The sequence below is a fragment of the Vespula vulgaris genome, chromosome 5 (assembly GCF_905475345.1).
Source record: "Vespula vulgaris chromosome 5, iyVesVulg1.1, whole genome shotgun sequence".
Lineage (NCBI taxonomy): Eukaryota > Metazoa > Arthropoda > Insecta > Hymenoptera > Vespidae > Vespula > Vespula vulgaris.
Window position 1 is genome coordinate 3916700 of NC_066590.1, and position 11891 is coordinate 3928590.

General features: G+C 26.7%; 4 protein-coding genes across 5 annotated transcripts; 2 read left to right on the forward strand and 2 right to left on the reverse strand.

Moving 5' to 3' along the window:
- Positions 1-506: 506 nt before the first annotated feature.
- Positions 507-2729, forward strand: LOC127064160 (target of rapamycin complex 2 subunit MAPKAP1). 2 transcript variants are annotated; one of them, XM_050994795.1, is made up of 7 exons: positions 507-763; positions 966-1106; positions 1192-1469; positions 1540-1709; positions 1815-2108; positions 2185-2426; positions 2506-2729. In XM_050994795.1, exons 1-7 carry the CDS (start codon positions 691-693, stop codon positions 2706-2708), a joined length of 1401 nt encoding a protein of 466 aa, XP_050850752.1. In that variant the 5' UTR covers positions 507-690; the 3' UTR covers positions 2709-2729. The 2 variants fall into 2 exon arrangements, with proteins under 2 accessions (XP_050850752.1, XP_050850751.1); XM_050994794.1 differs by having other exon boundaries at positions 1540-2108.
- Positions 2371-3886, reverse strand: LOC127064164 (uncharacterized). Its single transcript, XM_050994800.1, has 2 exons — positions 3695-3886; positions 2371-3613 (listed from the first exon to the last, which is right to left on the reverse strand). Exons 1-2 carry the CDS (start codon positions 3816-3818, stop codon positions 3171-3173), a joined length of 567 nt encoding a protein of 188 aa, XP_050850757.1. The 5' UTR covers positions 3819-3886; the 3' UTR covers positions 2371-3170.
- Positions 3887-4253: 367 nt separating this feature from the next.
- LOC127064163 (calcyclin-binding protein) lies at positions 4254-5820 on the forward strand. Its single transcript, XM_050994799.1, has 2 exons — positions 4254-4563; positions 4815-5820. The coding sequence occupies exons 1-2, from the start codon at positions 4543-4545 to the stop codon at positions 5475-5477; spliced, it is 684 nt and encodes a 227-aa protein (XP_050850756.1). The 5' UTR covers positions 4254-4542; the 3' UTR covers positions 5478-5820.
- Positions 5808-10946, reverse strand: LOC127064162 (1-acyl-sn-glycerol-3-phosphate acyltransferase alpha). Its single transcript, XM_050994798.1, has 4 exons — positions 9949-10946; positions 9024-9339; positions 8713-8878; positions 5808-8635 (listed from the first exon to the last, which is right to left on the reverse strand). The coding sequence occupies exons 1-4, from the start codon at positions 10131-10133 to the stop codon at positions 8469-8471; spliced, it is 834 nt and encodes a 277-aa protein (XP_050850755.1). The 5' UTR covers positions 10134-10946; the 3' UTR covers positions 5808-8468.
- Positions 10947-11891: the final 945 nt, after the last annotated feature.

Genomic DNA, 11891 nt, shown 5'->3' on the forward strand with positions numbered 1-11891 from the left:
CGCCAGTTTATTTACTCGCGCAATATAGCGACATGCTTTTTTTTAACAAAAAAGAAAAGACATACTCTTTATCAAAAGTCTTCTCTTTGTTTGTACGACTGATTAGATTTACGACTTTAAATATTATTTAGTAATTATTAATAAATCTTTTTCTACGTTCAAAGGTTAACTATAGAGTACATTATCCGAGATTTATAAAATAAAGATCTCTAAACGTTTATCTTATAAATATTCGACGTATAATTAATTAAAAAGTTTCTTTGTGAATTAAATATGTAATCCTGTGTAAGAAATCTCTGCATATTATATCACGAATAAAGATATAATAAAGAAAATAATTCGTCAATAAAGTAGAAAATAATGATAATAATAACAACAACAATAATAATAATAATAATAATAATAATAATAATACATATTACCTACTGTTAGTAATTTACTATTACTAATTTATTCTTATAATTCATAGACGGCGTTAGTCGTGTTGGAAATGTAACCTTAAAGTTTAACGATTCTAAGGTAGTGTTGGGTACATAAGGTCTGACAAAGCTTACGACTTTGATTTGTCATGAATTGTTTCAAGCCAATAGTTGAAAGTAAAAAGCATCTATGTTTTCAATATCTAAAATTATAATTCTCTGTTAAAATCAAAAAATTATTTTATGGAGATATTTAAATATTTCTACAAAAATGGCCTTATATGATAACCAACATTGGCTTTTATCTCATATAAGAGATAGTTTTTTATCCACAGATGACACAGGTATATTTTTATATTGTTGTATTGAAAATATCTTAATATCATTTTCTACAATTTACGCTCCACTGCTATAGTCGTGCTATAACCTAATATTATGCATTTTATCATTATAAAAATATCTATATATTTTCTAAATATAAATAGCTTTATATTGAATAATACTTTCTATACATCTTAAAACCATATGTTATTTTTTATTATAAAGGTATGTGTGAAATGGTTATGTTAGGAGAAGATATACCGAAAGAACTTAGATCGAATGGAACGTTACAATGTTATCCTGGAATGGAAGAAAGTGATGATGAAGATTTGGATGCATTAGCTGAGTCATATGATATACAAATGGGTATAATATTTGTTTCTTAACTGATAGACAATTTTGTACATACAAAAATACAATCATTAAATTATATATTGAATTATTGCGGCAGATATGGAATTTAGTCATAGACAACGTTCTAACACTGCTCAAAGATTAGAAAAAATGGAGTTAGAAAGAAAGAAAGCAGCTAAAATTAAGCATGTGAAATGGGAACACAAACCAAATCTTCTTTCACTTGCTGAACAATCAAAATTATTTCAAAGAAAGGACTTCCGTAAAAAAAATGCAACTACAAGCAAAAGGCTTTCCCTTTTATCTGAGCAAATAGAGAAATGTCCCAATTTACCTCAAAATCCTTTTACAGAATATGCAAAGTTTGATGGCAATGTATAAAATATTTGTTATCATTATTTTATCAGTTATGTTATATAGATTTTTATATCTGAAATTGTTTTAGGCACAAGTTGGAATTGCTATTAGAAAATACAGAATCTTTATGTGTATGCTACCTAAGGAAGAAAGAACTTATCCTTTGCAAATTGTTGTTATTGCCACAGCAAAAGTATTGGAATTTATTGGGCTCATATGTTATAAATATGCAAGTGAACATCCTAATCATAGTTTAAAGTATGGAAATTATACAATATATTATAAGTTTTACATATATTTACAAGCATTGCAACTTGTTTCTCTCTTCTTCTTTTTTTTCTTTTTTTTTTCTTTAATTAACAGGGAAGATATTACAAAATATGGTTTATATATTACTGAAGATGATGGAGAGGTAGATTGGGACTTTCCTTGTTTAGATCCAAGAGAAGTAATATCCAAATTTGAATTCACAACATTAGGTCTTGTTGAAATGAAACCAAGTGATAGAGCACGACATAATACAATAAAACATATTGAAACAGAAGTCAATGAAGAATTAGAAGGCAAAGAAAAAGAACAAGAAGAAGTAGCAAAAGATTTAGCCAAGATGGAAGGTCATACAACAGCAATGGAAGCTCCATTATATCAATCATATAGGTGCATTTCTATTATCATATAGCATTTGAAGAATATCTAAATGATAAACATATTACATATTTATGTTTATGAACAGAGTATACATAATAAATAAAGTGAGAGCAAAGACTGAGATTCACCTTGGAATATCGGGTGAGAAGATTGAGATTGATCCAGTGTTAACAGGAAAAGGTGCCAGTCGATTCTGGAATAGACAACGTGCAGTGAGTTATCATATAGATAACATTGCATGGTGTGAAATAACTGAAAACAAAGGATCAAAAACAATATTTACATTGGTTTATACACCACATTCTTCTACTTTAGACAATTTAAGTGGTATACATTTTTTTGCTCAATATCACTAATATAACAAAAAATATATATATAGATATATTTCATTATTAATTTTTTACAGCATCATCCAGTCAAACACATTCTCTTCATCAATCAGCATCATTTAAAAATCATGATTTTGAAGCAGATTCAATGACAGCAGAAGAAATTGTAAGAAAAATAAATCATATTTTAGAATTACATAGTAGTACATCAAGAAAAGAATACCTGGCCCAGAAGGAAAGAAAAGCAGCAAGAAGAAAAAGTTTTCATTTGCATAGATGACAGCTCTATTGGTTACTTTGTTCCATTTTACATTATCTAAAATACTAAGATGCATTCTATATTATAAAAAATGTAAAAAATTTGGATAATGTAAAAATAAGTTACAATTCTGTCATCATAGTGATGACATTTAGGAAAGCTTTCTACCAAAGACATTGTTTATATTATTTTAAATATTCGAAATTAATTATTCATTAGATTTTTTTTTTTAGCATTTTATATTTCATATGTATATTGATATATTGTGTAAAACACCATAAATCATGATACATATGCAAAATTGTACTTTTAACAGTATTAAGGCATGATAAAAAAGTACATCGGTAAAAAAACTTTAAATAATATACTCTATCTAACTTAACTATTATAAACCAATGTAAAATATGATTATATACATAATGTTTTATCCTATTTATAAACAAATATTACTATTTACATAATCTCATTAGGTTAAAACATTTGTTATCCTGACATTTCAATAACTTTTTTTGTAGTCTTATCCAACTTCTCTTTCATCCTTGTCATAAACCTTTCATTTAACTTAAATACTAATTCATTTAATAAGGTTATTTTAAGAGCCGTATCCGATAATTTCTGACTATTTTCATAAATATATTCATAATTTGGGGAAGCTGAAAGAAAAGATCTTTCCGAATCGGATAATGCTTTGGAATCTAAATTCTCTCCTAATGTTTCTAAAACAGATTTTTGTTTTGAAAGAACGCGTCTTTTTGATTTACGTTCCTTTAACGTTGACTGCCATAATTTTCTTTCCTGTTTAAGGTCTCGTATATATTTTTGCAAATCAAAGTTTTCTGTTCTCGTTACATCCTCCACACATTGTCGTTTACATTTATTGATCGATACAAAATCCTCGTTTTCAAGATTTCTCGCTTGATCTATTTCTATGAGGAAGAATTCAGATATTTAAGAAACTTATTATTTACTTATTTATACGCATTACCCATACTTTGAGGTTAACTAACCTTCGTCAATAAATAATTTTGAAGTTCGTGATTGAAAAACCAAGGATCTGCGTTTACAAGTAACTTTATCGAACAATTCTTCCGTATCCAAATTTAATGGATCTGGTACAATAGAATTATCCATTTTATTTTAATATTTAAACAATCGCATCCGCTAAATTATTCTGACAAAGGATTACTGGACTACTAACGGACCAATCAGAGAACGTTATAACATGCCGAATCTAGTTAAGCCAATTGGAGCTAACGTATTTTTTTTAAACAGTAAAAAGAAATAAAAACAATAACTTTTATATTATTAACAATATCTACGATTTATAATAATATTTATAAATTCGAACGATATATAAATCTTATTTATAAACAATACACATGTCGATGATTCAAGTTGCTTCAATTTTATTCGTGACAATATACACGAAAATAAATTATTGGTAGTAATGCTAGTAAATTAAGAAAAAAAATTATTTATTTTTACAAAGCTAAATTAAATAATTAATAATTGATTTATTGTTATATGCGTCTCTCTGCGTTAGATCATATTGTCAGAAATTTAGAAAATATACTCGTAGAAAATTTTTTATTCTAAAGGAATCGAGAAGTTTCTATCACTATATGTGTATACTGGAGTTTAGATACCGCGCAAGCAAGCGATTAGCTTAGTCGAACGAGTCTAAACGTGTCGTTTTATTGCGTATTATTTGCTCGAATTAAAGAACGCTTTACGAACATTTAGCATTGAAAAATTGTGAATACACTTGCTGTATTATTATTATAATACTGTTATTTAATTGAATTTGAAGGAAATTTTTACAAACAAATTTTCGTAAACGATAAAATTTAATATTATGGCTACGAAAAGTGACGAGGTAAGCTCTATACTTGCGATTTTCTTTTACGTTTTTGTTTATAACATATATGTAACTAATTCGAACCGTTCAACATAATAAATACAATATTTTTTCAAATATGATTTTATATCTCATCTAATGGAGACTCATTCAAATATATATATTGCATCTTAAATGTTTTAATCGAAAGATGGTTTTTTTCGAGTATTTATTAAAGAAAAGAAAATACTGATTAATAAGTACCTATAAGTAGATGTTTCCTTTTATAGTTAAAACTGGATATCGAAGAATTGAACACTTTGTTACAACAAGCTACACGATCCAAAGTCAAAGATATGCTTACTTTGGAGATTAGACGATTACAGACAGAGGTAGCCAAACTGATCGATGAAAATAAAGATGTATGTCTTAAATCTGTGAATTCCTCAATTGATTCTATTCCCAAATGTTACGAAGTTAAGTTGAATAATTATGGCTGGGATCAAACGAATAGTGTTGTCAAGATTTACGTTCAATTAAAGAATGTACATACTTTACCAAACAAAGATGTTACCTGTAAATATACAGAAAAATCAATGGACTTGTATATCTTTGGTTTGGATAATAAGAATTATCATTTGCCAATCAATAATTTATGTGAAGATATTGATACAGAAAAAAGTTATGTAAAAATAAAAACAGATATGATCATTGTATATCTTGCTAAAAAATTACCGAAAAATTGGTCACACGTAACTGGTGTTGAAAAAAGAATAAAAGAAGCAAAAACTCCATCGGTTCCTGACATGGGAGATGACCCTGGTGCAAGTTTAGTGAATCTAATGAAAAAAATGTATCAAGATGGAGATGATGAAATGAAGAAGACGATAGCGAAAGCATGGACTGAAAATCAACAAAAAACTGCAGCAGGTCTGTCAGGTTTCGACTATTAATTGTAAACCAATATTTTATTAAACGTATTTTACGTTTTCTTATAATATCATAAAAATTCATTTAGAAAATGAATTTAGGCCTAAATATGTTATATGTATCTACTTATAGTCAAAATGAAGTTCCTTAATTCTAAGTTTGTCATAACAAGTGGACTTCAAGTACATTTGTCTACTCAGTATTTATAAAACATTCTCTCTTGTTACAAAATTATTTGTATGTGTCCACACGCAACCACATTTTTTTAATTATTATATCTACAGAAGATGTAATTGTCAGTTTATATAACTGTGACATGTAATATTATATAAGAAGTAATAAAACATTAGAAATGTTTGCTATACATTTCGATTTATTTTTCTTTTTCAATCATGACAAGCGATTGTTATAATTTACAGTTTTAACCTTACTGTATTATTAATCTTAGTGTATAAAATACAAAAGAGATTTTCAAATAATTCGCTTAGTTATAAAATGATCATCTACTTTTTTTTTCCTTTTTTTATGCGCATCCCAAATATAAAAGCACTTAACATTGTTTGTTCCTCTAACAATTTTGTAAACAGTATATCAGTAGTACATATTTTAATATCCAGTGTATCTATGGAAGTAGAAATATGTATATAAAATAAAAATTTATGAGCTTTGTTTGGTACAATATATTGACATTTTTAATAGTTAAACAATCATTTTTTTTAAATAATCTTTAAAATATTAATGCGAATTAGCATTAATAATAAATTGATAATTAATTATCATTCGAATGAGAAACTTATTTTTTTCGAAGTGTTCATCAATTCAACAATATAAAATACATAATATTTATTGACAACCAATTACTCAATAGCTTTCTCTCTCTCAGTACATTTAATATCTATTCTTGCAAGTATTAACTACAAATTTAACTATAAGTTTAATATGGCCATTAGGTATAGACATCCTACATGTGTTTATATATGTGGAAAACTTATAGCTTTAAATTCATAGATAATATGTACACCTTGCCTCTGTTAAGGAGTAAAATATTCACAAAATATGTTAAAATAATAACTCTGTCCAATGGATTTAAACAACCTGAAAAAAGTTTTTCTCTTTCTATTACATACACATTGTATTTTAATATCACCTTGAATCAAATAAAAAAATCTTACAATTATCTATTTTGGAACTGTGTCGACCTATAAAGATATAATAAAATAGTCAAGTGTTAGACTAGATACTGTGACATGTTATTAGACATTTTATCAACAGATATGTGATATTATATTTTACTTAGTAACTAAATAAATGGCATAGACAATCACAATATTTATGGCCCCAATAAATCAATGTCACCTGTACATGTGACTGTGTGTGATATAATCATAAAAGAAATCATTATTTCCAATTATGCATACAAGTACAGATTGAAATAACTAAACATAGTGATGTCTGTATACAATTCAATATCAAAAATTTTTTTCAATTACATTTCTTTAACAACTAATGTATTATATATACTAGTACATATATCATGATTTTTTTTATCGATGTTTTTATTTGTGGTACAAATTGGAAGCAACAGAAACTGAATACAGTCTTAAAAAATTATATAAATAACACATTGGACAGATTTGAGTTTTAGTATTGACATATTAAAAAATTGCTGTGCACGTGATGACTATATATTGACTAGTATCTTATACTATCCAAATGAAATTTTTTCGTTATATTGATATAATACTATGCCCTTTTTTAAGAGACATAAAAACAATAAACTGATTGTGATTTTATAATTTAAAAATAATTCATGAATGGTGAAAAACATTCACAAAATTTCACATGTAAAAAAACATAGAATATGAAATGCGCCATTTCAATTTTTTTTTTTTTTTTTTTATAAATAATTAATAATGAGTATACCCTTAACTTATAACAATAATACTTATTCAGGAAATGTAGTTGACATTTATGGAACTTGGATAGATAAAAAATGGAAGAATGTAAAATAATTATATAAAAATATTATCTAGTGCATAATGAGAATAATACAATTGCTTTAACATGATTATGTACCATTAATCAACAGTACAAAATTAAAAAATGCTTTTCAAGTTACATAGGATGTTCTGAAAATTGTGGTACAACTGAGAATGGAATGATTCCAATTAAAAAAGTAACTTGAAAATATAAAACAGAACTTTTTCATCTAGACTTCATTTATGGAAATTAGATCTGAATATTTTCATTTAGATAAGATGTTATTAAATTTATCTCTTACTTTAATCCTTTCTATATATAACTCGTAAATTGTATATTAACATAAAAGTACAAAGTTTAGGCGAATTATAAATATATATACGTTATATATATATCAGGCCAATATTTAAAGTCAATTCTTTTTTAAAATAAAGCTGCAGTTCAACAAATTTTTTTTACATACATTTTTAACTTTTCTTAAGAGAGAAGTCTCTCCTTCAGATTATACCACGATCTTGGTAAACACCTTGTATATATTTACAATTTATTTTTAATAATAAAAGTGTAAAGTAATCTATTAAGCCATTGATAATTATTAATATTTCTATTACTATTATAAAATATACCACTAAATTATATCAAATTTAAATGAATGTTTGCTTTGCTTTACTACTTTGTAAAATTTATAGTTTTATTTCAATTAATTATTATTAACTTTTGATATATATTTAATTTTTTGCTAAACTTGCAAACGAGAAAAAATAGAAAGAATTATTAGTATATGCTATATGTATATACATGCATATAACATAAACCATATAAAGTAATAAAAAATAAATTAACGCATAATACCTTTATCAGGAATTAAGATAAAATGCTTGTTTGCTTATGATCAATGCTTGTTTGTAAATGTAATAATGAAAATAAATATATTCGATTAATATTTGATGCAGACGAAAAGAATATAGATGTCTTTGGTTTTCATTCGGAAATTCGATCAAAATAGAATTGTCAATTGGGTCTTCAAGAAATGATCATTCTATGCATGATCTAGCAGAAGGAAGTGTACATTGTATCTCTGTACTAGTCGCATGAAAGGCTTTGCTCATTACATTTCTTGTTTTCTCCATCAATGATTCTACATCATATTTAGTTAATCCCTTCGTGGATATAAGTGGTAATGTTGTTATAACTACTTGACCTTAGTGTAAAATAAGTTATTAATTTTTTACATTAATGCGATTTAAGATATAAGATATATTTTTGAGTATAAATTACCTGGATCAAATTTCTTCTCCTTCTTAGACAAAAAATAATAAGATGAAAATACTACTGGTAGTATAGGTAACTGAGCATTGATTGCAGCATAAAAGGCACCTTTTTTAAATGGATGAATTTCTCCAGTATTGTGACGTGTACCTTCTGGAAATATCCACAGTTTGAACTACAAAGATTCAATAAATTAGAGTTGCTATTTTTTTTTTGGTAAAATATCTAAAATTTTTTAATTAAAACTATAAGAGAAGTATAAGATTAGATTCTTTGTTATATATATATATATATATATATTCGCACAAGTGTTTAATTACCTTTTTGTCTTTTGATTGCTTAGAGGCTGTATTAATAACAGAACGAGCTTTTTCTGAATTCAATCTATCTATAAATATTAATCCAGATAGCCAAGCAGCAAGACCAAAAGGCCAGGCATAAAAGACTTCTTTTTTAGCAACTGCTGTACATCTATTCATTATCGGCCATAAATAAAACATGCCCAAAAGATCTAAGGAACTTTGATGATTAGCCACTATAATACATGCTACATCTTGATTCAAATGTTCTCTTCCTCTAAGTTCCCAATGCAATCCCAATAAAAAACTAATATGATTACACAGATATGACGATAATCTGTAATATAAAATTTTTAATAGATTATTTGTCCCTTATAATCTGTATTTCCTTGCTAAATAATACTAATAGTTTAGATATTAAACATTATTAACAAATCTTAAATATGTAAATACGAAAGTAAACCGATACATGACAATTTCATTATACTCAATCAATAAATAATTTTTTTATAAGATTAAAAAATGAACTGGTGATGTTGCATATTAAATAAAATATAAACGATTACTTGTAAATAACAAAAATATGTAATTTATAGGTTTTCGTATCGTATCACTCGTACGCGAAAGCTACTGTCGTTATTAATTAAAATTTATCAATATTAACTTTGTCACATTTCTTAAGAATTTATTTGAAAATTGTTTATTTTATCGCGTGTATCATACACGATACGATACTTCGTTACGAATCTGCTTTATTACGAGACAATTAAAATCGTTAAATATGTCAATCTTTTTATCTCACGATAATAAGTAATATCACTGATATTTAAAATTTCTTCGATAATGTAGTGAAAATGTTACTAAAAAGATTAATTCGTTCAAAATAATAATAAAAAAAAAAAAAAAAAAAAAAAAAAAAAAATCTTAAACGAAAATAAGTACTAACACAAGATTCTTTAGACTCTTTGGTCGTAGAAGAAAAATCGGTATCAATATCGTGGCGGTGAAAGTTACAATGCCATAATACACGATAAACTTGAAGTAATAACGAAAAGCCCGGCTGGTTTCATAGAGAAAGGGCAACAACAGGATGAATCCAACGAGGATCAACTCGAAGCTTGATGGGGCCATTACTTTTACAACGAAGGGCGGTGCTTCACGATTTTCCGTTCCTTCTTTTCTTTTCTCTTTTTCTTCTTTTTTCTATATTTTAAATCGTACGATCTGAACTTATGATGCTCTTTTTTTCTTTTTCTTTTTCTTCTTATTATTATAACGCGTGATTTACTATACTATTCATTAAAAACTACGAAGAATAAACTAAAACGAAGCGGAATACGAACTACCGCCGGCGAACCGTCGCGCACTGTCAATGTTTTAGAACTACCACCTTTATAAAGCTTCGACTGATTTTAGTATAGTACGATATATACATATCTAGATAAGGGGAGATCAGGGAACGACAAAAAATAAGTTGATACGTCCTGACCGGTCGAGTAACAGAATCTAACAATGAAGGAGGGAATGATCGAACAGGAGGATGTTTTTGTGTGGTGGTGTAGTTTTGAAATGCGACAGATTAGTATTCGCCCTTAACTGAACTCCTCTTAGGTTATAGCGTTTACGCGATGCAACTAGGGATGAGAAAAGTAAGAGGTCGGAAAGACTACGAAAATAAAATGTATTCCCGTTAAATATAAAATCGTTCACGAAGGGTATGTGATAAATAATACAAAATTTAATAATGAAAAGTTTGCGATGACAATAATTCCCAAAAAAAACCGAGTCAATGTGAGAACACCACGAAGAAGTCGACGATTATAACAATGATAAAGGAAAATAATAAAAGTACGTAATAATAATATAATCACGATGATTCAACCATGGTTTAACTCTCGTTTCGATACTACAAAACTTCCTTTTTTTATACGAGCTGAAATTCTGCAAGGATTCGAAAGAAGAAATTTTGTATTAAGAATTAAATCTCATTGGTCTCGATTTTCCCTCTCTCCTGCGTCCTTGTTAGTTTCCTCTCTTTTCTATGGTCGGATATGGTCGCTTTGTCGATTGACATGTCGGTATTTTTCGAACCTATTTATGTGTCCGGTGATTAATCATCGACGAACGTTTCAAAAAGTAAAATATTTTAAATCAAATAGATCTCTTTGTAATTATATCAATACGCAGACATTACTACAAAGTATACAGAAAGAGTTGATCTTTATCTTCAACATGACGTTGTAATGTTATTAATAACTTTTCGAACTTTCATTATTTAAAAAAAAAAAAAAAAAAAAAAAAAAAAAAGAAAAAACTACTTTCATATTCTTAATAGTTCAAGATAATAAATGCAAAAAATTTAAAGCGAATTTTGAATAACGTTGGACTGAAAGCGAATGTTTTTCTACTGCAAATTTTTACTATTGATTTTTATTCAAGAATATACAAGGAGAAGATTAAATTTTTATGATAAAAATTCTTATTTGAATTTTTCTAATTAAATTTTGGTGATTATCATTAATGAGAAGCGCCTTATTTGTTCTAACGAATTAGAAATAGTTATTTATAATGAATTACTTTTATTTTTATTGTAGAAAATAATTCAATAAGTATCTTTTTTCTTTCACGTGTACACACATACACGCACACACATACACACACATGAATGTCAAAAACGACTTCTGTCATCACCTTGTTCTTTTTTACATATAAGAAGAGAAAAAAAAATCACAAAAAATTCATCAATTTTCGATAATTTTTTAATAAAAAAAAAATGATGTTTATATTATGTATGTTAACTATAATACGTATTGGTTTAATGAAAATTTATTTTACCACAATCCTAAGATATATATTTCAATTGTATTATCATTAAATATAATATATGAA